Source organism: Myxine glutinosa, chromosome 10, assembly GCF_964187855.1.
Source record: "Myxine glutinosa chromosome 10, kmMyxGlut1.1, whole genome shotgun sequence".
NCBI classification, from domain to species: domain Eukaryota; kingdom Metazoa; phylum Chordata; class Myxini; order Myxiniformes; family Myxinidae; genus Myxine; species Myxine glutinosa.
Genome location: NC_136270.1, coordinates 103,102,722 through 103,130,346, shown reverse-complemented (window position 1 = coordinate 103,130,346; position 27,625 = coordinate 103,102,722). Strand labels below are relative to the sequence as shown.

At 43.5% G+C, this 27,625-nt stretch overlaps 1 protein-coding gene across 2 annotated transcripts in view; it reads left to right on the top strand.

The window, feature by feature from the left end:
• Positions 1–27,625, top strand: part of LOC137433895 (protein TANC2) — a 471,451-nt gene that overhangs the window by 420,517 nt on the left and 23,309 nt on the right. For both annotated transcript variants that reach the window (XM_068126367.2, XM_078785948.1), the window contains 8 exons: positions 1,978–2,214; positions 2,593–2,778; positions 3,420–3,510; positions 3,914–4,047; positions 8,430–8,553; positions 8,828–9,003; positions 9,092–9,224; positions 15,891–15,982. In XM_068126367.2, coding sequence (XP_067982468.2) covers positions 1,978–2,214; positions 2,593–2,778; positions 3,420–3,510; positions 3,914–4,047; positions 8,430–8,553; positions 8,828–9,003; positions 9,092–9,224; positions 15,891–15,982 — 1,173 coding nt within the window. The remainder of the gene's footprint in view (positions 1–1,977; positions 2,215–2,592; positions 2,779–3,419; positions 3,511–3,913; positions 4,048–8,429; positions 8,554–8,827; positions 9,004–9,091; positions 9,225–15,890; positions 15,983–27,625) is intronic.

Here is a 27,625-nt window from a genome sequence, read left to right as displayed (position 1 = left end):
CAATTGTAAAAATGACCATCAAATATCGAAAGCATAGACGTTATGGATCTTCCAATGACAGTACGTATAGGCCTTAGGCTTCATGCCTTCATGCCTCACCTTCAGGCCAAATTAGCCCAGGTTTCTTAATACAGTGGTGTTGTTTTTGTAATAATAATAATAATAGCGTTAATACTAATAATATAGTAAATATAATCGTAGCACAAATCGTAATCCCTTTGTCGTTATTGCAAAGTTTCTAGATTGAAGCGGTGTATGGTTCATGAATCAATGATAAGCGGTATACGGTATAAATAACGCGGAAGTAAGGAATTAGCCTCGGTTTTTACGGCGTAGCCCATCGGGCAGACCTGTCCAGTACAGTGTTTGTCCGTATGTATGTACAGTGTATTCAGACCCCTTCACTTTTTTCACATTTTGATATGTTGCAGCCTTATGCTGAAATCGTTTAACTTTATTTTTTCCCTCATCAATCTACACTCAATACCCCATAATGACAAAGAGAAAACAGGATTTTAGAGAGTTTTGCAAATTTATTAAAAATAAAAAACTGAAATATCACATTGACATAAGTATTCACACCCTTTGCTATGACACTTGAAATTTAGCTCAGGTGGCTCCCATTTCTCTTGATCATCTTTGAGATGTTTCTACACCTTGATTGGAGTCCACCTGTGGTAAATTCAATTGATTGGACATGATTTGGAAAGGCATACACCTGCCTAAATAAGGTCTAACAGCTGACAATGCATTTCAGAGCAAAAACCAAGCCATGAGGTCGAAGGAACTGCCTGCAGAGCTCAGAGACAGGATTTTGTCGAGGCACAGATCTGGGGAAGCCTACAGAAAACTTTCTGCTCTATTGAAGGTTCCCAAGAGCACAGTGGCCTCCATAATTCTTAAATGGAGGAAGTTTGGAACAACCAGGACTCTTCCTCGAGCTGGCCGCCCGGCCAAACTGAGCAATCGAGGGAGAAGGGCCTTGGTAAGAGAGGTGACCAAGAACCCGATGGTCACTCTGGCTGAGCTCCAGAGATCCTGTGTGGAGATGGGAGAAACTTCCAGAAGGACAACCATCACTGCAACACTCCACTGATGTGGGCTTTATGGCAGAGTGGCCAGACGGAAGCCTCTTCTCAGTGAAAGACACAATGAAGCCTGCTTGAAGTTTGCAAAAAAGCACCAAAAGGACTCTCAGACTGTGAGAAACAAGATTCTGTGGTCTGATGAAACCAAGATTGAACTGTTTGGCTTCTGTATGTGATAATATTTTACAAGCCCGGCTATGCCGCTGTTCGACTTCCGGTCTCGTTAAAAAACTGTTTTCGTTATTTTTGAGCATACAAAAGAAGAAGAAGACGACGGCGACTGAATACAAACGGATGCGGATGGGCTTTGCATTTTCACATGCTTTCTAGTTAAATTTTATTATAAACAAATGCAAAACACACAGTTCCATATTTAATCCAAGAGTCAGATATCTCAGATTGCAGAGCATTGGTTCAAAAACATCAAGAGGATAAGAATGAATCGTGGGATATCCCGCAAAACATTGTTTACCATTCAACGTTCACCAGAAGACCTGGGTTCAATTCCTAATCCGGGCATGTAATTTTTCCCACATATGTCAATTGCTTATTTTAAATCCTGATCATTTATGTATATGTTGGTATTCTATTGATCTCCTACTGGTCTCCTTGACCTATTGGTTTTTCATTGGTATTTTCAACTGGTTCAGTATTTCACTTTCCTTTTTGAAATCATTAGATCCTAATGGTCCAATTTCCTATGGGATTGATATGGGATTTGTTCTATTGGTTTTCTGTGGAATTTTCGACCTGGGAAGCTTTGTTCCCCATCATGCACTACTGTATTGAATTCGTTTCCATGCTGGTTATTGGTGCACTCATTTGTACTGTTGAACAAGTGTGAGCAGAGAAAGTGATGTTCAACCACTGATTGAGAGTATCACGGCAGGTCAGTCGGCTGTTGCTGCAAGCAGGGGCGGACCCGAACCAGCGTGCGGAGGTTTTGAACAACTCGCCGGCATTGTGCATCGAGGCGCATCTTGGATATGGAGACATGGTTGCCTTGCTGTTGGAAGGTGGCGCTGACGTTGATGGCACAGGCGAGACTGGCATGTCTGCACTGTGCCACGCAGCAGCAGTTGGGCACCTGGATGTTGTGGCCATGCTATGTTGTCATGGAGCAACGGTGTGTGGTCATCTACAAAAACAAATTTCAAGATTTGAGTTTCGACGTTTGAAACCTTGGCCCATTTGGTGTTGTCATCTGCGCACGTACCTCCTAATGATGGAATCCCACGTTCAGATCCTTTTTGTTGATTTGTCATTGTCTGCTGTGACTGTAATTTATGTAATAGTATGCCGATGTCTCCTAATTGTCTTGTCTTAAATGTGATGTTCATACAAGATTGTCTATGAGTCCTAGATCAATGTACGATTTTTGGAGCTCCTTTGCAATCTTCGCAATGAGCTTTAAAAAACACTTTGTAATTTGAGGTGTTTCATTAGAAAACTGATTTTGATACCATAACTGATATTGTGATAATATTTTCTGTCTTGCCACCAGGTGGCACATGTTGATCGAAATGGCCAGTGTGCACTGGTGCTTGCAGCCGAGCATGGACACACGGATGTAGTTGCGTACCTGAGCAAGCTCGACTGGCCGGAGGAAGACCAGCAGCCGGGCCTGCCACGCAAAGCCCAGGCCTTACAACAAGCCTTGACATCTGCTTGCAATATGGGCCAAAAGGAGGCATGTAATTTATATGATGGACATCTCAATCAATGGTGTCTTTATCACTATTTTAAACATTTGTAGGTCATTCTTGAACAATCATCAAAACCATTTGCAATGTGTTCCAAAACGTGAGTATGTTGATGGAACCATTCCTCATCATCATCATCATCATCATCATCATCATGTCCCATGCCCCATGCAGACCGTTGGTGCTGCTGAAGTGGTTACGCAGCTACAATCCTGGGCAGGTCGTCACTCCAACTTTTTGAAAGTTAGTGCAGGAATATGGAATTTGGCCAAGGTGCCAGCGATAGCTCACATACTCTTCACGAAGGACACCGTGAGGTCTTTAACATCCACCAACTAATGCCAGCAGACGGGATGCCAATTTAACATCCATCCGCGGGACGGCACACACATTGATGAATCACCCTGCCTGTGAAATACCGGGATGACAGTTTATAGCTGTGTCAGGATTCCAACCTTGGCTAGACAGCTTAGAAGCCAATGTGCGTACCTCTCGGCGATGTCTTATGGCTTACAATGTTTGTCAGACTAAAGTCTATTTTCAAGCTCTGCTAATTCAACGAAATAACAATTTCAACAGCATGTTTTGAGTACATCTGCAGTGTAATTGTTGTTTGTATGCCTGACAGGTGGTGGATTTCCTACTAAATTCTCCAGATGCAACAACGGATGATGATCATGTCCAGATAAATGCTTTCGATAGTCTCTGGGGTGAGACAGGTGGGTATAATCTGAGACATCTGTCTTCCACATTAACTAGGCCACAGCACATAGATGGGTATTTGTCAATCATATATAAAACTATATTGTTGATAGATCTAGCTGAGCCAGTGCAGTCTTGAACTGTGTTTTATTGTTCGTTTGTTTCTTTATACAAAAGCTGAGACTTGTTGCTGTTGTTTATTCTTGTTTCTAAAAAAAGAAGTAACACATATTGGTGTGTGTGTGTGTGTGTGTGTGTGTGTGTGTGTGTGTGTGTGTGTGTGTGTGTGTGTGTGCGTGTACACATATGATGCATCAGTGGTAATTCTTGCTCTCTTTGAGGTGGCTCATCTAATTATAGCTTCAACTAAAATAACTGCCACTCTTACCTTTGTATTGTGACGACACCTACACACCACAGCCCTGACAGCAGTGGCATCTCAAGGTCACTTGGCAGTGTGCGAGCTACTTATTTCCCAAGGAGCTCTTCTGGAGCAAGCAAATCGCCGTGGCATCACTCCACTTTTCAGCACTGCTCATCAGGGTCACTGGCAGGTATTATCCGACAGAGGCGCCAGCTCTTCTTCACATGGTCATAAAACACATTGTTACATGGAAGGTGTTAGATCCATAGTTAGAATGTTGTAAGCTTGTAGTATGGACCGTGTGTTAAGCATATCTTAGATTTGCTCATGTAATAGGGAAAATATTAGGGTAAGTCGTGTTGTTAAACGTTCACTGAGAGGAGGACAGTAGGTGTATGTAACTTTCAGCATTTACAGGGTAAGGGTGTATCTGTGAAACCTCCCCGTAAATCAGGCAGGTTGGGTGTAGAACTTAGTAAGGCATGAGAAAGTGCTTCACACTATCTGGAGCACAAAGCGCGGTCTTTTCGGCCGGCGTGTGGGGGCCCTGGCAACGAGTTAAAAGCAGCAGAGCCAGTATGGCGAATCTGCCGAGGGCATGAGACAAATAATTAATAGATGAATAGCCTTCAGGAGAACATTCTGGATGAGATGGTGGGACGGACGGACACTGGAGAAAAGTGCCGCCCCATCCCGTGCAACAGACAATGGGGTCCAACCGGGGACAGTACTAGGGGTGGGGGTGTCTGACAAAAACTAGATGGTGTGCGTGGGCTCTACGCTGTTTTTTTCCTTCTAACTTGTCTCATTTCTGGACATGGAGTAAAACCGTGCCTGTCATAGTGTCGCTCTGCACCATACTCCTGCCTGCGCCTTTCTCCGCTCTCGGCTGCACCATTGTCCTTTGCATTCTCAGGATTGTGCCTTGTTGAAATCCTCGCCTGTTTTTCTTATCATTTGTGTGTCAGGTTTCTGTGGCATATAGCACGGAATGGAATATTTATTTCCCTCGTATATAAGTTGAATATCCCCCTCTCCCTATTCGTGTCTGAGTGATGTGTCACTTGGACGGTTCAGTTTCCTAAGTCCTGTCCACCTCTTCTCCTCATATTTATTTTCAGTACACATACAACAAACAACAACAACAGGCATTTTAAGGCCATTTTCCCTGCGAGAGCGGGGGATAGCCTTGCGGGCCCCATGACAATCTTCTCCATTTTACCCTATTTTCTGTGTCTCCCCTCGTTAACCCCCTTGCCCGCATTTCTTCTTCCACCACCTTTAGCCAAGTCTTTCTCGGTCTTCCCCGTCCTCTACTTCCTTCTACATTCATTTCCATCACTCTTCTCAACCAGTCACTTTCATCCTTCCTCAACACATGACCAAACCATCTCAACCCGTTCCTCTTCACAGCATCCATCACAGGCTCTATTCCCATCATCTTTCGCAATTCATCATTTGTCTTCCTCTCTCTCAACGATACTCCACACATCCACCGAACCATTCGCATTTCCACCCTTTCCGGCCTTCGTTGCTGCTCTGCGTTCATTACTCATGTCTCGCTTCCATAAATCATAACACTTCTCACACATGCAGCATACACCTTTCCCTTCAGCTTCAACGACACTCCCCTCCTCGTCAGCACGCCACTCAGTTCCCGAAACTTCTTCCATGCACATCTCACTCTGGCAACTGTTGCCGAGTCTGATCCACCTTCTCCATTCAGCATGTCTCCTAAGTAGAAAAATGTTTTCACACCTTCCAGCTTCACGCCATCTCCAAGATCCAGCTCAACATTTTCTCCACTGCAGCTCCCTCTGTGCACACCTTACACTTGAATGTAGCTGCCAAACTGGTCAATGACCCTCTCAGACCACTACATTTTTGATGAACCCACTCAGCGCACATTGTACATTGAATGGAGTTCACTCCGACACCCTTCCTGCACACAACACACGGCCACTTCCCAGTTCTTTCCACCTCACCACATGCTTTACCACTTGCCATCACCTTCGTCTTTCCGATATTCACCTTCAGACCTTTTGCCTCTATACATTCCTTCCACTTGTTCATCCTCTCCTTCAGCCCATCCATACTCTCCCCAATCAACACCAGATCATCTGCATACAACCAACTCAGACGGTAAACCCTCCTTTACGTTCCGAGCCAGCACCTCCATCACAGCTACAAATAGTAGTGGACTTAGTACCGACCGCTGATGCACTCCCACCTTCACCTCAAACTCACCACTGTTCCCGTCCTTCGTCCTTACAGCTGTGCGTGCTCTCTCGTACATTGCCATCACTGCACTGATCAACCATTCCTCCACTCCTAACTTCCTCAATGCCCATGTCACTACTTCGCGTGGAACCCCATCGAATGCTTTCTCCAGATCAACAAACCCAAGAAACTACTTCTTCCTCTTCTCCATGTACTTCTCCTGCAACTGCCTTACAATAAAAAGTGCATCTGTCATTCCTCTTCCTGGCATAAATCCAAGCTGCATTTTGTCGATCTTCACTTTCTTCCTTATCATCTTCTCCAACACCCTTTCCAATACCTTCATTTCATGCTCCAATAACTTTATCGCTCTATATGAGCCACAGTCCAGAGGGTCACCTTTCCCTTTGTATAGAGGGACGAGGGTACTCAGTTCCCAATCCACTGGAATGCGGCCTTCTTTCACCACCAGATTACAGATCTCTGTCATTCTCTTCACACCTCAACTTCCAACAATTTTCAGTACACATAAGCCTTTATAAAGGTAAGACGTGTTCCCATCTTTTGCTGCGCACACACTTTCCACTGCCCACATTCGGTTCAATTGGAACACTTTGGGGAAATGTAAATCAATAATGCAGCGTAGATTGATGCAATTGAATGCTGTCTCACTTTACACCTTTCGACTGTTCACGGAACCTCAGGTCCTGGGACAGAAGCATATATCGCTTTTGCAAGCCTCCAATGTGACAATATTTTAGCATGGCAGAGATACTTTGTAAAAGATGTGTTGCTATATTTTCAAGAGGTAATTTCTCATCTGAGTAAGTCACTAAGAGGATAAAAAGGATGTAATATTGTTCCTGCCTATCATCATACTCTTAGTATTAACCAGCAAGTATTGCTTAGATCAAACCGTAAAGACGTGCAGAGTAGCATGTATGCTCACCGTCTCCAAAACGCTTTCCTGTCCCTCTTAAAAATATGCCATTGTTTGTAAAATTACTCGTGACATGCCACCATAAGCTACAAAACAAACGTAATGTGATGACACCATGACATACATATGATGCGATATGAAATAAGGCTCATCTCCTTGAGACATCACCATTTTAGACAACACATCACTGGTGGCACATACATGACGTGAATATTCTAATTCAATCCTTGAACTTACAGAGAGATGTCAGCATGGTTTGGTAGTAGGTAGGGTCGCTGAGGCCCACCTAAGACAAAATGTTTTCTAATGGGGAAAGTATTTGTTTTGACAAAAGTTAAATAATTCATAGAGAACCATCAGAACCCCAACTACCAACTACCAGTACAGAGTATTTATATATATATATATATATATATATATATATATATATATATATATATATATATATATATATATATATATATATATATATATATATATATATATATGTATATATATGTCTGTTTGTATGCCTGACAGGTGGTGGTTATATATACATACATACAATATGTATGTATATACAGTATATATGTATATATATATATATATATATATATATATATATATATATATATATATATATATATAATTAAATATATATATATACATACATACACACATATACATATAATCGGCTAATGCCATCTCGTCTCTGCTTCTGTCTGTCCCACCCTGAAACATGGAAATTCTCCTCGGAAAGGACAAAAGTTCTTTCGTAAAAGTTGCTTCAAATTATTCCAAACTTGTGGGGAAATGAATTTTTTTTCAATCAGACAAGGAGTTGAACCTGAGGAGTCCCCACACTCTGGTCAAACAAACGGTTCAACATCAGTGGATACTAACTCGACACGGTCTTCATGCGCCCAGATGGTGTATTCCAGACAATTGGCCAGAAAGTGAGGCCTTCTGTGCATATTCTTTACCTACACGTTTGAGCATTCTGTTCGCCTATTGCCTGCATCCAACTTATTCATGTTGTCAGTGATCTCTTGGGGAAACAACGGTGGATTTCCAACAGGACTTCTTATTCAGAACGAAATAAAAGACTGCACTTCTAAGCTTGGGGTTTACCAATTTTAACAATTTCTATGTATGGGTATTGAGAGACTTAACTCCCACTGAAAACACCAAGTTCTTTTAGACAGTTAGATATATTCAGTCATTCATGATAGTCGTTAATAGAAAAACCATTTGGAAAAAGTCATTTTGCCTGCCAATGCTAATACCATAAATTGTGTTGAATGTGAATGGGATTGTGGCTGATATTTCCCAATTCTTGAAACTGATGAATCATTTACAAGTTCACTGGAGCAACTGATTTATTTTCATGTGGGTACTTAGTGAGGCTTACATACTAGCCCTGCCATTGGCAGGTTTTGGATCTTCTGCTAAGCCGAGGGGCTGATGTGAATGCAGTGGACCGTCAGGGCCGAACCGCACTCATGGTGGCCGCGTGCGAAGGACACTTAGGTGCAGCCGAGTTCCTGCTTGCTCAAGGTTAGGTATTTGGCTCGTTTATTCTATTTATTTTTATTTTTCCTCGTCTTCTCATACTGTCATGCTCTCCCTCTGCCCATCTCTCCTTGCAATTTTCCTTGCTCTGTCCTTGTTCATATGTTGTAGCTCAATCCATCTGTTTTCACCAGAGCACTACATTTGCCTTCCCTCTTCTATATCCCATTTACATCCCATTTTATTTCACAATTCTTGTCAACACCCTGTTCTTCATTTTCTACCTTTATTCTCACCTTTCACCTTTTCACCAAACCAGGAGCTGACCATTCACGTATTGATAAGGAAGGGCTCACAGCTTTAGCCTGGGCTTGTCTAAAGGGCCATTTGCCAGTGGTGAAGGCCCTGGTGGAGCGGCATGCGGAAATTGATCACACGGATAAGAATGGCCGCACACCCCTTGACCTTGCCGCTTTTTATGGTGATTCTGGCGTTGTAAGTGCCCCATCCACCTGTGCACATATATAATCTGGATTGAAATTGGATGGAGCGTTTATCTCACTGCCATACACAATGCATCCAGGTCCAGTACCTGGTGGAATATGGAGCAATGATAGAACACGTCGACTACAGTGGCATGCGTCCCCTTGATCGTGCCATAGGATGCAGGAACACATCGACAGTGTTGGCGTTGCTCAAGAAAGGTGCTAAGCTCGGTGAGATCTGTTTGTTTGTTTTTTAACTTTATGTACTCAAAAATACTGAAAACAGAACAACCTTAATGCGGAAAAATACAAAGATGGAACTTGGTTGTATAACTTGTTGAATTCTTTGTACTACGGTACTTAACTATAACCTGATTCTTGTCACTAACATAGTACGACAGCGCTGACGCATATCACACGCTGCTTCGAAAATCATGAAAATGTTGCTGAAAAATATCCAGTGCATTATATTCATGTTTCCAATCGATAGTGCATCAGCAGATAAAAGTCGGTGCAAATTTGTGGGCCAGAACGCATGGTCAACGGGCCAGAGTTTGGAATTGATTATCCCACAGACATTCCAAACGACAACAATGGGTGCTTGCCATTGTCCGGGAGACAATGAAATTGTCGACTTATTGAAAGTCGTCCGGGAGGAACGATTTTGCTGCTGCACAAAGGATACAGCTTCACGGGAGACAAAATATTGCTGGTGATTGTCTGTAGGTGTCTGCTAGAATGGAGAATTCTTTTGTTCCGCTATCTTCTCAAATTGACCCTCACCCCGTGTCCTTTGGATAAAATAATGAAGAGTTGCAGTGAATGGTGACATTGGAAACAGTAATGCATGCTAGTTTATAAAATGAAAAATATCAAGGCTAGTATTGGTCTGTGTCAGCAGATAGGTAGAACACAGGATGGAATCAACGGTATCTTGATGGAGTTATGCTAACCGCCATGGGAATCAAGGAAAAGCTGACGTTTCGGGTGTTAATCCTTCATCAGAGCAAAATGAATTTCGGCCATTTTTTTGTTCCTGGCACTATCTCCTCGACGGGAAAAAACAAAAGCTTGTGGATACCTATCCGAAATTGTCTTGTGGAGCAGTTTTTTATTACTATTTTAAATATCAATTTGTCTATGTAATGCACTTAAATGCGTCTCAAAGTACCTTCAAGCGTACTTTTTGGGGATTTGTGTGTTTGTCCAGGCTGTGTGCTCTTGTGGTCGTTCATATTGTGTGTGTGTGTGTGTGTGTGTGTGTGTGTGTGTGTGTGTGTGTGTGTGTGTGTGTGTGTGTGTGTGTGTGTGTGTGTGTGTGTGTGTGTGTGTGTGTGTGTGTGTGTGTGTGTGTGTGTGTGTGTGTGTGTGTGTGTGTGTGTGTGTGTTTGATTGATTGATTGATAGATAGATAGATAGATATAAGATTTGGGCAGTTGGGGTTATCTATATTATAAAGCCTTTCTGTCTGTCTGCATGTCCATCTCCGAACTACTCCCTCAGTTTTGGGGCTAGCCCCGCCAAACTTTCTGTGGAACCTTTTGGGGTCAAAGTGGGTGGGAGGTTTCATACATTTCTCAATACAATTATAATTTTGTTGTTCTTTTGTACGAAACTGCTCCCTATCCGGATGTAAACACAATCACTGGTTTGGCTTTTGCAGTTTCACCATTTACGACATGAAGAAACATTCGCTGATTTGTTAATATCTCAATAAAATTATGATGTTGAGTTGCTACCCATACGGAGTGTTACATATCCGCCCTTGCTCACCGGCAGATTAGCTTGTATTGGTTATCATGTTACAACGGTGTTGGGCTAGCGGCTAGGGTGCCAGCTTAGGATCCAAGGGTCCTGGGTTCGAATCCCGGTCGATCGCTGAATTAACGCCAGGGGGGTTGACTCAGCCTGTCATCCTTCCGAGGTCGGCTAATTGAGTACCAGTTCACTGGTAATTCCCTGCTTGTCGTAAAAGGCGACAAAAAGGGTTGGCGGCAGGAAGGGCATCCGGTCGTAAAACATTGCTTCAAAAAGGGGACCAAAAAACAACAACAACCACGGTCACCGAAAAAGGCTAACCCCCGCTTTGCGGGGAAAAATGGCCTCTAAATGTGGTTATTTTTATTTTTTTAACGGCATTTATATTTGTTTACCTCACGAGTGTTTGTAACATTGTATTTTGTTATATTGATGGAATAGTATTATTTGTGATTGGAATGATACTGTTTGGAGTGAAAATATAGAGATTGAGTTTAAACGAGAATGAGGAAATGATATGAGGGTTTCCACCCATGATGGCATTCACGGATTTGGCATTTGCAGTTTCGCCATTCACCAGGTATAGAAATATTACCCACATTTATTGGTTCTTAGTTTGGCATTCGCAATTTTTTTGCCCAATTCATTCACGAACCACCTGTCCATGCTTGAAGATCGACTGAAGTTGTCACAAGAATGTGCAATTTATTGGTTCATGGTTTGGCATTCACAATAATTTTGATATGTCATTCACGAACCGGCTGAACATGCATGACATTCGACTTAAGGTGTTACAGGAATGTACAATTTATTTGTTCATGATTTGGCATTCACCTTTTCCGCATTCCCTGTTTGCATTTAGGCTCCCACCCATGCATAGCACGGGTGCCTCGCTAGTACATTTTAAAAGGAAAAAGGCGCATCCAACCAAAAAGTAACTATATCTACGCTGCCAGTCAAGGAATAACCAAGCAAGACCAAATCCGGTCTCAGGTTACGTTTCACCTGCTTCCCGGCGAGCATCCTCAGGCCAGTACGCCTCGGCACGTGTCTACTTGTATTCCTGAGGCGACAATTCATTTCCAGTCATGTGCCGGTGTGAGAGATCATTTGAGGAGTGTTTTATTTTGCTGAACATTAAGGAACAAACGCCAATCACACATACTCGATTGCTCTGCTGTTTTTTGTTATTATTATTTACTCGTCATCTGGTGTTGTATGTATGAGAGGGGGTGGTGAGTTTGGGGGGTGGGGGGGGGGGGGTGGGTAAGTGTGTGTGTGTGTGTGTGTGTGTGTGTGTGTGTGTGTGTGTGTGTGTGTGTGTGTGTGTGTGTGTGTGTGTGTGTGTGTGTGTGTGTGTGTGTGTGTGTGTGTGTGTGTGTGTGTGTGTGTATGTGTTTGTTTGTTTGTTTGATCTTGTTTTTGTGTTTCCGGGATTTTGTGTCGAGGACACGGGTTCCATCCAAGTGAGATTTGTGGCCGGATTGTTGGCAATAAAGCTCTATGGCTGACTATGTTACCTTTCCAAGCCTAATTGCTCTATCACGTTCCTCGAGCTATCAAATTCCTTCCAGTTTCACCAATGTAGAATTGGTCAGAACAGTCCTGCCACAAACAATTGGCCAATTCTTCCTACTTTTTCATATTTCTCTTTATTCATTCTAATTCTTGCCTCTTCTTTATTTCTCTTTCTTTATCTATCTATCTTAGGAGAAGTGAATTCTTGCAGAAGTTTTTCTGAAAGGTTCACTTGGCTGCGCCTGGATGGGTTTGAGGGCTGAGGAGTAGCAGCTGAAACCGAATCCTGTCCAGGTTCCTCCTGATGACTCCATCTTTGCTCTTTTCTTCTTCTGGTTCCTCCTGATGACTCCATCTTTGCTCTTTACTTCTTCTGGTTCCTTCTGATGACTCCAGTGCAGTATTTGGTTTTCCATTTCATCACAATCTCTGCATGATGAATGGTAAACTACTCCTGATTTGTCCAAAGCTGATATCCTGTCTTTTAGCTTTTAAATGACATTACGGATGGTGCATAGAGGCTTGTACACTGCACCAATCCTTGCGCTGTTTACTATTTTGCCAATAATTTGGGATAGGCCCGAGTAGTAGCGCAGTACACAGTGCCAAAACATGTCTGCCTCCTTCCGGTCTGCCTGTTTTCTGTTCTTCTTTCAGGGCGGGGAGTATCCCTTTGCTATACCCATTATTGAGAAGGACTCCACCAACTCATCTAATTTATTTAATTGTATTGACTTTGGAAGATGACACAGTTCATGCTACGCTGCGTTTGTGGGTGATTGGGTTGCAGGAGTTAAAATCTCCTAAGTGGTTGGTGTGGGTTGGTTTTGTGTAAACCGATATATTTAGGTAATCAACAAGCTTCTGGTAAACCTCCACATCCAAAAAGGCCAATTTGTGAAGCTAATGCTGGGAAATACTCGGCCAGGTTTCCCAAGAAGGTGGTCTACCATGTCTCTATGCACAATGGTGAAAGTGTCATCCACTTACCTGTTCCAGCACCATGAGAGCCAATTCTCCTGAGACCCACATATTTTGTTCAAGTTCCTCCATTATCAAGTTCGCCACAACAGCAGAGGCCGGTGAGCCCATAGCTGTGCCAAATATTTATCAATAGTGTGTACCATCGTAGATGAAGGTCGTGCTATTTAGACACATCTCCAGCAGACTAGCAACATCTTCAGGTGATAATTGGCTGTTCTGACGAGCCATTTCCAGTCGTTAGAATGTTTCGACTGATCGAGCGTGACACTCAAAGCCAGATCGACAGGGATATTGGTGAAGCATCAAAAGATCATAGTCTCATCTTCCTGGATTCTAACGTTTCTTATCCTCTTGACAAATTCACCACTATTCTTAACTGTTTTATCAGTCTTGCCTACAAGACTGCCAATGATATGTGCTAAGAAACCAAACAGTCGGAGCGACGGAGCATTAACAAAGAACACAATGGTTCTCAGGGGGATATTCTCTTCATGGGCGACAAAGGGACATCTTCAGAACACCATGTAGTCTGGGTGCTGAACCGGTGCTGCAGTCGAGCCAATTGTAATCCTGCCTGCCCATTTTAGCATGGACAATCTTGTGTTTAAGGACTGTTGCTGTTTCGCTTTGAGATCATCCGGCAGTTTTTGCTGCGTTTTACCCTCATTGAACAGTGATGTGATTTTATCATGGTGCATCTCCTTGTCCATCACAGCTCCTGTCCTGCCCTTGTCTGCTGGTGCAAAGATCAAATTGTTCCTACTTCATAGGCTTTTCATAGCATTCAGTTCCAGCACCGAGGGGTTAGGTTTGGGTTTGCTCATGTGCAAGAAGGCCCCAATGGTCCTGAGACGAGTGGTTTGTGACACTGGTCTTCTGCTCTGCTGGGAGGTTGGTAATGGCTGAATCCACACTATTAGCAATCCGGGCCACTGGTATGGATTCAAATGTGATACTGAAATTTATACATTTTATTAGGATAGACATTTCAGCATCAGATAACGTTTTACTGGATAAATTTACGACCCTTTTTTTTCCACATCACCAATGTGCATGGTTTTTTTAGTCGGGACGACGCAAACCCAACACCAGAGATGCGGCACACGGTACACACGGTACACACCACACGTGAGAAGCCACGTGGACCGAACAATGGCCACATTAAACAAATAGTGCACATTTATCCAGTAAAACGTTATCGGATGCCACACAGCAAAATGTCTTACTTGGAGCAGCCCTCCTTCCTTCTTTTTCTTCTATCATAATGTACTTAGTCCTGAGCATATCATGAATGAATGAAAATGAAAAAAAAAATTGGTTCCAGAAAGTGTTTGTGCATAATTCAGAAGCAAACAATTTGAATTCCCTTTCAGGGAACTTCATCCGAGGAGTAGGCCATCGGCCCACCAAGCATGTGCAATGGTTGCAAAGGTATTGTTGATTGGCCATACCGTATTACCGTATCCTTATTAAATACTGAGCGTCAAAAGCAAGGGAGCAGCACATACAATTTTTTAAGTCTTTGGTATGACTCGGACCTGGTTTGAATCACCGATCTCGCAGGCTCAGAGTGGACGCTCGAACCATTACACCACCGGCTCTTGGTTGCCATAAGATCTATTTGACATGGTGAAGTGTATGTCTATAAAATTGGGTCAGAAGTCAAATACCTCCTCGTAATGACCGAATAATGGGCCTACTTTGGCAGTGAAAATGGAGAAACAAAATTCACTGAACTATTTATTCTAAACAGCAGTGAAAGCATAGCAATTTCAAAGAATGGTAATTCTCTGGAACAATTTTGCTTAAAGTTTCGTCTTTCCAACATTGGGGATAAAGCTTTGTGAAAGCGTGGCAATTTATGTCTGTAAAATGCAAGGTGCCTGTAAAAGAGTTGGTGTGAGTGGTTTATTGGTATCTCTCGGCAGGAGGCCGAGTCCCAGTGCCTACTTCTTTCCCCCACTACTGGCAGGTTGGTAGACTCTCAGTTTTATATCCTTGCACTTCTGGCCTCACTCCTACCACCTACGTGTTTCTCTGTCCGTCCTCAATTTCTCTCATCTGTGGAACTCGCTCAGTTTTCGTGTTTCGTGGCCTAAGATCCAGCCTTTCGAGAGTGCTGCCCATCATCACCCATCATTTCTCCCATGCCTGTCCTTGCTCTCTTCTACTCTCAATGTCCTCCCCTGACCTCTCAACCCAGCCCATCGACCTTTTCCCTTCTGTCATGTATCCACTTTGGATCCATGTTCCCCTTTGATCCTCCGTCAGTCTGTGAACCTTCTGCCCTGCATCATGTAGCTCCTGCATGAGCTGAAAATTGTGTTTACCAGGGAAAACAAAACAAAAAAGGAACCTTGCAGTATTTTCTTTTTGGATCACTTTTTTTGTACAAAAGACACAGGGTGAGGCCAAAAAAGTTGCCCCAAACACTATAGTAGTGTATTATATGATGCCCTTTTTGTTTGTGTCTCTCTTAGCAAATCTATGCTTTCTTTTTTTCCTTTGGCGCAACTTAATTTTGCCTCACCTTGTGCATCCTTGCTTCGTCAAAGAGCATGGCTGATGTGTGGCTCTCACTCAGGCTGGTCCTGCTGACTGGCGTATTCCACTTGGGCCTTTGCCGCGTGTGCGCAGGCCCTGCGGCCTGGGCTATGGCAACATCCAAGCCGGACATCACGCTCATCTTGTTGAACAAGCTTCTAGAGGAAGGAAACATACTGTACAAGGTGAGTCTTCCTTTCTTTCTCTCACTACACTGGAACAGTGCTGCACCTATGATTTTATCGAAGGAAATGCAGGTGAATGCTGTAGATTGCTTTGGAACACAGTCTGATCCTATGTAGCACATCCAGATGTACTCAGCCCAGAACTCTAGGGGGAGGAGTGCGACAAACGCACAAACATACACACACCGGTCCGTGAATTATAGAAAGGATAAGTGCTCTATCCAGTCGTATCATCAGGTGTTGATTCACAGGCGACTTCCATATTGTAGGAAGTGAAACTAATGTTGGCTGGACGAGAGCAGCATGGTGACGCACTTCCGGAAGATGTTATTTTGGAGCTGAGCTATTCATACACTGTTGGTGTATCTACAAAGTATGCATCGTCGATGACTATTGTAGGTGTCAGGGTTTCACGCCTGAGCGACTGCATCTGTCTTGGACCAGATAACCACATTTTCGATCTTGTGCATTATTGAAAAATTGATTTGTTCTCATATATATTCCACATGAGTTTAGGAAGGCTGGGCACTCGACAATGGCTTGCTCACCTCAGGACCCCTCGAGACCTATCCACCATCACAAATGCTCGGGTCAGGTGCGTGACTGAATACTCACAGCGTACATTGATTGAAACTTCTGGAAGAAAAAAAACTTAGGAAGCTCGACTAATACATTTCAGACCAACATCCATCTTCTGTTTCACCACTGTTCTTTGGCTGAAGTGTACACTCTCCTATAGAATGCAGCGCAACAACTCAACTCCCCTGTTTCATCAACATCTTCCAGCCAGCGACAGCCTGTCCCATCAGATCTTGAAATCAGTTAACTAAATAACTTAATTTGTCTTCAAATCAATTGATGATTTTCTTGAAATCATCAAATATAAAGATATATATATATATTGCTGTTGTTGTTGTTGTGGATGAATGAATGAATGAATGATCGTTTTAAGGCCATTTTCCCCGCTAGAGTGGGAGTTAGCCTTGCGGGCCCCATGACAATCATGGTTCCCTGTTTGAGGCAATGTTTTTATGGCCAGATGCCCTTCCTGACGCCAACCCTTGGTCACGCTCTTACGATGCGCAGGGATACGGTGTACCTATTCTAACCCGGGGTACACACGGGGATCATTCATCCCAGCAAGCTGGTACTCAATTTGCCGACCTCGGAAGGATGACAGGCTGAGTTAGCCCCCCTGGCGTTAATTCAGCGATCGACCGGGATTCGAACCCAGGATCCTAGGATCCCAAGCCAGCGCTCTAACCGCTAAGCCAACACCAGGCTTGATATTGTGGATGATGCAGATATTTTAATGCATGTTGAGTAAAATAGTTGACTAACAAATTTAAGTGTCTGAATATAGCAGACATTGCTTAATATTTGAGGAAAACATCAAATTTGTATAAGCCATCTAATTATCTAGCTGTCTAGTCGTGTCCGACTTCTGGAGACATTCATGATCAGATTTCTCTAAACATCCCTATCCTGCACTGCTTTCCGAAGCTCTGGCAAAGAGAACTTGGTTGCAGGCTTTAACCCATCCATCCAGCGCAAACAAGTTTTGCCTCTTCCTCTTCTTCCCTCAAACATACCCGGCATGGTTTATTTCTCCAGACGTTTTCTGCACGCACAATGTGTCCAAAGTATGACAATTTTGTGTTTTAGCATCAGCACTTCTAATGTGCATCGTTGTCTGATTTCTTCAAACACTGATTTGTTTGTTCTTGTAGTCCAATGGAGTTTTAACATTTGTCTCCAACACCACATTTCAAAACTGTCAATCTTCTTCATTTCTTTCTTTTTCACTCTCCATGACACATCCGTACAACTGAAAATACCACATCAATCACAAGCCTCCTCTTGGTTTGTTTTGTCACATCTTTGTCTTTCCAGATCTTTGTCAATCCTGGCATTGTTCTTCTCCCCAATGCTAACCTTTTATGAATTTCCCCTATACATTCTCCACTCACTTCAATCTTAGAATCCAGGAAGACGAAACTTTCCATGATTTCCGTGTGATCATCTCCCAATCTGAACACATCGATCTTCTCAGTTAAGAAGTTTTAGTCTTTTTTAGGTTTAAATATAAACCATATTTTTCACTTTCTGCAGCACTTTGATCAAATCTTCGTTACTTTCTGCCAACATAGTCGTATCATCAGCATACCTTAGATTGTTGATACATCTTCCTCCAATCCTGACTCCATCCTCTATGTCGTCCAAGTTTGATTTCCTCATGATGTTCTCACTATACAGATTGTACAAGTAAGGGGAGCAATTTCACACAATATTTGACCCATTTTCCAGTTCCAAACGATTCTATGTCTCCACACTTGTTATTATTGCTGTTTCCTGTTGAGTGTACACACTTCCTATCATTTTTCCATTATCCATCTCAAATTTGCGATTTCATCTCCAGTACCTCTTCCTCTTCTGAAACCCGCTTGCTCAACGCTCCTTTTTATGCCTCCACCAACGAAGTCGCGGGAGCCATTATGTTTTCAGGTTGTCTGTCCGGCTGTCCATCCGTCCGTCCGTGATAGATATTCGTTGCCACGATAACTTGAGAATGGCTGGAGGGATCTTAGTCAAACTTGGCGCAGATATGTATAATAAGGTAAAGATGAACTGATTATATTTTAGGATTCATGAGGTCAAAGGTCAGAGGTCATGTTAGGTAAAAATCCTGTTACCACGATAGCTTGTGAACCAGTGATGGGATTCTGACCAAATTTGGTACAATTATGTATAATGATGTAAAGATGAACTGATTAGATGTTGGGGTCAAGAGGTCAAAGGTCAAATTTGTAACATGTCTATAACTTGAGAACGGCTGAAGTGATTTAATTCAAACTAGGTGCAGGTATGTATAATGATGTAAAGATTAACTGATTAGATTTTGGGGTCAAGAGGTCAATGGTCAAAGTCTGTAATAGGTCTATAACTTGAGAACGGATGAAGTGATCTAATTCAAACTTGGTATGATTACCCCGGTGTGTACCCCGGTTTAGAATAGGTACACCGTATCCCTGCGCATCGTAAGAGGTGACCAAGGGTTGGCCTCAGGAAGGGCATCCGGCCATAAAAACATTGCCTCAAACAGGGAACCATGATTGTCATGGGGCCCGCAAGGCTAACCCCTGCTTTAGCGGGGAAAATGGCCTTAAAACGATCATTCATTAATTCATATGATTAATGTGTAATCATGTAAAGATTAACTGATTAGATTTTTGGGTCTGGAGGTCAAAGGCCAAAGGTCAAAGGTTATGTCAGGTAAAAATGTGATAAACTGAGAACAGCTGAATGGATTTAAATCACACTTGGTACAAGTATTATAATGATGTAATAATGTGGGTGGAGGCATATTGGTCGACGTCGTGACGTCAAAGACGTGTTGTTCTAGTTTGCTTAATGAATAATTATATTCTGTGTTAAATGATCTTTCATAATACCTTACCAGCATGTAAAATCAAGGCAATGGTTCGGTTATTTGAACATTCTCTTACATCCAATTTCTTTCAGAATGGTATTTATACTGACTGCTTCCACATTTCAGGCCATACAATCCGGCTTCAGATCTGTGTACAAATAACTGTTAAAGTTTTGATTGCCTCCTCCCCAACTACCTTGAAGAGTCCCATTGTAATTTCATTGGCACATTGTGCCTTTCCTATTTTCCAGCTCTTTAAAGGCTCTACGTATCTCACATTGTATCGCTATCGGTTCTTCTTCATATTCTCTTTCTTTAAACATTATTATCGTATTGCTATCTTGTTTGTATAGAGTTTCAGTGTATATAGTCCTTCCATCTTTATTTTCGCCAGTGGTTTCGAATCCCGGTCGATCGCTGAATTAACGCCAGGGGGTTTGACTCGGCCTGTCATCCTTCCGAGGTCGGCAAATTGAGTACCAGTTCATTGGGAATTCCCTGTGTGTCGCAAGAGGCGACTAACAGGGATGGCGGCAGGGAGGGCATCCGGCCATAAAACATTGCTTCAAAAGGGGACCACGGTGCCCGAAAAAAAAAGGCCAACCCCCGCTCTGTGGGGAAAAAATGGCCTCTAAAGGTGGTTCCTTTTTCCTTTTCTTCTTGGGTTGTTTGAACAATGTGTTTGCAATTACAAGATCAATCTCCACACAGAAATACAGCATCGGCTCCCATGGCTCATTTTGGATACGACGTCTGTACTTTCCTGCAATCCCTGGTCCTCCTGCTTCTCCAATTTTTTAATTCCAGTCTCCCATGAAATTGAAAACATCTCCTTTAGGTACCTGTTATACCAGTTCCTGCAATCTTCCATAAAACGCTTCCACATTTTATTAATCTGCTGCAGAAGTCGAAGCATATATCTGATTGATGGTGGTGTTCAACCTCCCTGATATTAAGCTATCATTGACTGGGTTCTATCTCAGTACTGACTCTGCCATCTTTTTATTGCAAATCACTGCAACTCCATTGCTTTTACAGCTTTCGTGACCAGAAAAGCACACTTTGTAATCATAAGATTGAATCTGCCATCTAAAACCAGGCCATCTAAATTCACTTAGCCCCAAAACTTCAGTTTTTGTCCTCTCCACCTCTCTCTTTATAACATCTAACTTTCCCTGATCCATTGACCTTGGCATTCCATTTTCCAATTTTGTGAATGCTTGAGAACAGAGACTCAGAGTTTGACTTTGGCAACCTCAGTGACTTGATTTCCTTGCGGGTTTGATCCAGTCCCATCACAATGGCCTGTCCTACTAATCAAACACTTTGCTCTTCCCCAGTAGCCATTTGGATGCTCTCAAACCTGGGAGGAGGAGGAGGGAGGGCCCCTCATCCAGCACCATACCTTTATCTCTTAGATTTCTGATCTTGATTGTTTTTTTGGCAGGTACAGAAGTGGTTTGACATTGCCTTCTTCTGGACAGTGTCGATACAAGATGGTTGACCCCAGCCATTCTTCTCCATAGGAGCGTCCTCTGCCTTACATCAAGGCCATGCAGTCATCTATACTATAAAAACAGCCGTGCGTGCGAATTCAACCCCTTGGTTGGTCCGTTCACCTAACTACACACACAATTTCTATACTATGGCCGCAAATTTAGGAACCATTTAGAACCCTTTAGAATTACTCTTTAGAATCACCCTTTAGAATTACCTAATTAAGCAGTGGTTTTACTGCACTATACTATAAAGTCATCTATTAGCAAGTCAAGTCAGGTTTGCAATTACTTCCGACTATTTTCTCTTCGAATTGTGATGGGTTTCTGTTAATTCGGTGATAGCATAATCGGGAGCAGAAAACGTTACATATTCCGCTGGTTCGACATGAAAATGACCGTTTGCTTTTATGAGCGGGAGGAGGGTAAGAGTAAAGATGGGACAACTTTGGAAGGGGAAAGGTTAAAGACTCTGGGTGGAAGTGGAGGATGTGGGGTGGGGGGTTGTAGGCAGGAGTGTGGGGAGGGGATTGATGCCTTAGGATCGGGACGGAAGGGTGAAAACTTGGGGTTGGTGATGGGGGGCGGGGGGAAGATGGGCCTGAGTTGGGAGGGGAATATGTGCTACTACTTCCTTGCAACATGTGCCAGCTGCCGTCATGCAACACTGATCAGGAGGCTAAAATGAGGTTTTGCCCAAGGGTTAACGAATGCAAAAAACACCTCCTTTAAAAAAGATTGCTTCCTTTAACCCGTTAAATCCTTTGCCTTTGTTTTTATGAAAACCTGAACCACAAGGCAGCGGTGGATTTGAATTCAGAGTTTCCTTCTCCTAGATGAGCTGCATACCAAAGCTAACAAGCCCCACCTCTCCGAAGGAGTGACAGCATATACTGTTTAAATGCAGTGACAGCAAACACAAGCTCGCTCGACCTACAGGTAGTGGACAAAAAAATGGAAACACCTGCGTAAATGAGGGACACCAAGCGACGGCCTCTTTACCTATAATTATGGTTATCATGGCTGCAAGAGGAGCCCCCCCACCCCCCCCCCCTTCACCCACCCCCCATAGCTCCGGCAACAGAGCACGTGTGGTCGCTCAATTGTTTGATGAGCATAACACTGATGGATGGTATCCATATGTCATGGCTTTCTCAGTCACCAGATCTGAACCCAATCGAGCATTATGGGATATACTGGAACAACTCCTGACACCACATTTTCTACCTTCATCAAACAGGTGTGAGCTGATTGACTTACTCATGTATGAATGGTGGCAAAACCCTCCTGCAGAATTCCAGACACTGGTGGACTCTATGCCACAGTGCATACAGGCCGCACGTGGCGGCCCAACACCGTATTAAATGATTTTACATTTGTATTTCCATTTTTTTTGCTCACCTGGAACGAAGTTCAGGGGACCTTATGCGATGGCGCGTTGTCAGTCCGTCCGTCCGTCCGTCCGTCAGTCAGTCCATAAACACTTGCAACTTCTTCTCCGAAACCGCTGATGGGATTGTGACCAAACTTGGCACAAATGATACTTGTTATGTTGTGACTAACGTTTGTTTACAGCATTTAAAAAATCGGGATCTAAGAGGGTCTACGGGGGTCAAAATGGATCCACGTTTGACCCCCAAAATTTGCTTTTTCCTGTTAAACTACACACACCATTTCTATGAAACCTGACCACAATCATCACCACCCGTGATGTACCGAAGTTTGTTCACGGCACTAAGAAAATCTAAGTCTAAGGGGGTTGACGGGGGTCAAAGTGGGTCCAGGTTTGACCTCCATCCCCTCCCCCCTCCCAAAATAGATATTTGCTTTCTTCTCGGAAACTATACACACGATTTCAATGAAGCATTACCACAACCTTCACCACCCATGTTACACCAAAGTTTGTTCACGGCATAATAAAATCTGCCCCTTTGGAGGTGTACCCCCAACTTTGGAGGTTGCCCCCAAAATAGGTATCTGCTTTCTTCTCAGAAACTACACATGCAATCCCGATGAAACTTGACCACATCTGCATCACAGGTGATGTACCAAAGTTTGTTCACGGCATTAAAAAACATCGGGGTCTCAGGTAGTCTATGGGTGGGGGGGGGGGGGGGCAGGGGGAGATTTCCCCCCAAAATATGTATTTGTTTGTTTGTTTAAAGTCTTATGATTACGTTAGTATGATAGTGCATGCTGCCCTGTTTTCTCGCAACCATTAAAATTGGTTTAAAATGCCATGATATGGTTTAAAATACCTTTAGTCAGCATAGTACACAGCTTTATTCTACCAGATGAGCACCCAGGGGTATTGCCCCTATGTTTTTTGTCCACAACCTGTGCTTTTTCAAACATCAACAGTGGGATTTCTGAAGTACACACCTTTTTTCTTTTTTCTTTTTTCTCTGTATACAAGGTCGAGGCTCGTGTAAGAGCTAACATTAATCACATAAAAACAAACTGACACATAAAACATGATAAAGGGTGTGGGAGACAAGATGCAAAGAGAGAGGGAAGCACACAAGCACAACATTTGAGAACAGGGACATCGGGAGATCTGTGGGAGGGAGAGGGCTTGGGCGGGAGGGGGGGTGGGAGAGGTAAAAACACATGGACACTGCTGGGACTTCCAGGAAAGAAGTCGGTATTTCAGAAAAGTGGATCTGGGGTGAATTAACGGTGGTAGAAAAAGATCAATGTTTTGGATGGGGGAAGATAAGAGATGGTGGTGAACAGCTGTTTTAAAGACCTGGAGGGGGGAGTGGGATGGAAGACAGGCAGGGAGTTTGTTCCAGAGGCGGGAGAAAAGAGGAATGAAAGAGTGAAGGTGAGCAGAGAGTCTTGATTTTGGCAGTTTCACCAGAAGAGGGTTGCAGGCAGATCTTGTGCGACCTGTAGGAATATTTGGGGGACAGAGCACAGACAGAGCTGGGGGAGCTAGGCTGGAGAGGAGTCGGTAGAAGACAGAAAGTCCACCAACATGCCTGCGGTGGGTGAGTGAAAGGCCCTCGGAGTTAGCTTCATCGCGGGAGATTCCAATGATTCTGAATGCTTTGGTTTCAACAGCGTGAAGCCGAGCTAGGTGAGAGGCAGGAGCACCAGCCCAGAGGAGAGAACAGTATTCCATTGAGCTGTGGATGAAAGCCTTGTATGTGGTGAGGAGCTCAGGTGTGCCAAGGAAGGACTTCGCACGACGGAGGATGCCCAGTCGGCGACTGGCTTTGGAGGCCAGCTTGGAAATGTGGTTTTCCCAGGAAAGATCATGGCAGATAGTGAGACCCAAAAGCTTGAGTGACAGAACTTCTTGGAGAGGATTGTTCGGAAAAAGTAGATGGGAGGGTTGTCCAGTGGGTCTTTTCGGAGAGACATTGTAAGAGTGTGAGATTTGTCAGGATTGAAATACATGTTCCACTTGTTTGACCAGTCTGTGATTTTGACCAGGTCTGCAGATAGTGAGGAGGCTGCAGAATGCCGATCTGAGGGATGAGGAATGGAGCAGCAGAGAGTGGAGCCATCAGCAAAGAGATAGAGAGGATTTTCCAGAGAGTCGGAGAGATCATTGATGAAGACCAGAAAAAGCACAGGGCCCAGAACACTGCCTTGGGGAACTCCAGCCTGAACAGGATGGGGAGATGAGAGAAACCCATTCAGGTCCACACGTTGACTATGACCAGAGAGGAAGTTCGCAAGCCATGCGTGGAGATTCCCATGGATACCATAGGAGGAGAGTTTGGTGAGCAGAGTTGGGTGCCAGACCGTATCGAAGGCACGTGATATGTCAAGGGAGACGGCTCTAATTTCCTGTTTGCCATTGAGGACCTCCATCCATTGTTGAGACAGCAGAAGCAGTATGTCCAGAGTAGAGTGACCTGGTCTGAAACCAAATTGATGATCAGAGATCAAGCCATTGCAGAAGATGAAGGATTTGATATCCGAAGAAATGATGGATTCCATGACTTTGCTGATGATTGGGAGCAGGCTGATTGGTCTGTAGTTGCAAGGATCTGTTTTTGCACCTTTTTGTGTAAAGTGGTGACGTTGGCTGATTTCAAAGCTGATGGCAGATGGCCTTGATCAAAAGAGAGGGTGAAGAGAACAGAGAGAGAGTGTGAAAGAGCAGCAGAGCAGGATTTTAAGACCCGTGGGCTGATGCCGTCTGGTCCAGTTGCAGAATCAGTGTCGAGGATTGACAGAGACTTTCCACCTTTTCAGGAGAGAAGAATACAGAGTCCAGGAGCAGCTGGGTTCGACTGGGTACGGTGGGTACAGAGAGGGATGGGTTTGGGACACAAGATTTTGAGGCAAACACAGAGTTGAGGCATTCAGCTTTTTCACGTGCGGAGTCAGCTGTGTAGCCGTTTTCAGGAACACTAAATGATGGTACATTAGAAATGAGGGCATGATGATGGAAGTGACACAAAAATGTGTTATATAAATCATAACCTAATTTCTCAAATAATATGAACAACACCTTGCAAAGGACATACTTGGAGGATATACCAAATCCTTAAGACTTTCCTATTTTTTATTCCATGAATATGTTTTCTGATACATAACATGAAAATTTTCAGGAAAGCACAGCATTGGAACACAACAATTTCCATGGAACGTATACAGTCAGTGTTTTGTGACTGCAGAACATTTGTGAAGAAAGTTTAACGAAAGGAAATGGTCAACAACCATCTTACCTTAACTTTGTGACTCTCAAGCCACCTCACATCAGGAATCAATTTGGTTATGTGACACTACTTTACTGTGCATTCCAACTGGTGAGTCATGTTTTAGTTTTCAGGAACTGTTGAAGCCAAAGGATAATTTCCATGCAATTTTTGATGTCGAGTCTCCTCGTGCAATGATGGCATTGCCTTTCTATGGCTGATACACACGGGTAAGTGTGTGGTATAGGCGGCAGGTCGCCACTCCTCTCCGTCCCTCTGCTGGCCGTTGGGGAATTCACCCTCTTCCTCCCGCGCTTTTGGAGTCAACTAGACTCTCAACCACCAGATGTGCAGAGCCATCTGCAATTTAAACCGCATGGCTGCGGACCGTTACCCTGGTAAGGGGGCCTGACAGGTACTACACCTTGCCCACAGGTGACCTGGGGTTATGCAAGGCAGGGGCATTCATCTCCCTGAGGTATCAGAAGACACCCGCATACCCGATACAATGCAATACAAAGATAAACATATTTGTTTACCTGCAAAAAATGAGCCAATGGAATTTATGGAGATGGGGTTCATGCTGTTATGCAGGATGATGATAGATAGATCTATCCACAGGACGTATCCAAGATGGAGCTCTCCCGTGAAGTCTAAATCATACTTCCCATCCGTTAGCGTGGATTCCCGGAATAGCTTTCCACACTTTCAGCACATCCTGTTTGTGTAAACCAAAGCCATATGGTGTCTGCTCAAATAAATAAGGCAAATCTGGGTCAATAGATGGGAAGTTTTGAACATTTTCCATGTGATGGACTGCCAGTATTTTAGTGTGTTTCCGGAAATGATTTTGGAATGTGATTGCACTCGTCTTCCTCATAAGTGCTTACTTTTACAGTAGAATTTTAAAACCTGATTGCCAACACTGGGGGCAGTTACACCAGGTGCGCCAACATGATGAAAGAGTATCTTCAAAATGTGTTAGTGTAAAATTCATTACAAATGAGGTTCTCATCGGGCAAAGCATCTCCTCCACAACTCAAGATAAGATCACATGACAACAAGATTAGGTAGTTCCTTAGGAGAGAGAAGAGGAGGATGCAAGAAAGGAGCATGAGCACACAGCTTTAACTTGTGGATGGGTTTTTTGGAAGAACACTAGCAACCAGGAGGTGTTGGTGATAGGTGCAGGAGAGAGGCAGCAAGTGTAGCAAGACCGGAAGAGGTACTAAGAGATCGGCCATCGACCTGTCTGCAGTGAGAGTATATTCTGTGACACCTGAAAGGTACCTTGTATTCCACTGCCTTCAGAGAGCAATATACAGTGCATTCACAAAGTATTCAGACCCCTTCACTTTTTTCACATTTTGTTATGTTCCAGCCTTATGCTGAAATCGTTTAAATTCATTTTTGCTCTCATCAATCTACACTCAATACCCCATAATGACAAAGAGAAAACAGGATTTTAGAAAGTTTTGCAAATTTATTAAAAAGAAAAAACTGAAATATCACATTTACATAAGTATTCAGACCCTTTGCTATGACACTTGAAATTTAGCTCAGGTGCCTACCATTTCTCTTGATCATCTTTGAGATGTTTCTACACCTTGATTGGAGTCCACCTGTGGTAAATTCAACTGATTGGACATGATTTGGAAAGGCACACACCTGTCTATATAAGGTCTCACGGCTGACAATGCATATCAGAGCAAACACCAAGCCATGAGGTCGAAGGAACTGCCTGCAGAGCTCAGAGACAGGATTGTGTCGAGGCACAGATTTGGAGAAGCCGACAAAAAAAATCTCTGCTGCATTGAAGGTTCCCAAGAGCACAGTGGCCTACATAATTCTTAAATGGAAGAAGTTAGGAACAACCAGGACTCTTCCTCGAGCTGGCCGCCCGGCCAAACTGAGCAATCGGGGGAGAAGGGCCTTGGTAAGAGAGGTGACCAAGAACCCGATGGTCACTCTGGCTGAGCTCCAGAGATCCTGTGTGGAGATGGGAGAAACTTCCAGAAGGACGACCATCACTGCAACACTCCACCGATCTGGGCTTTAT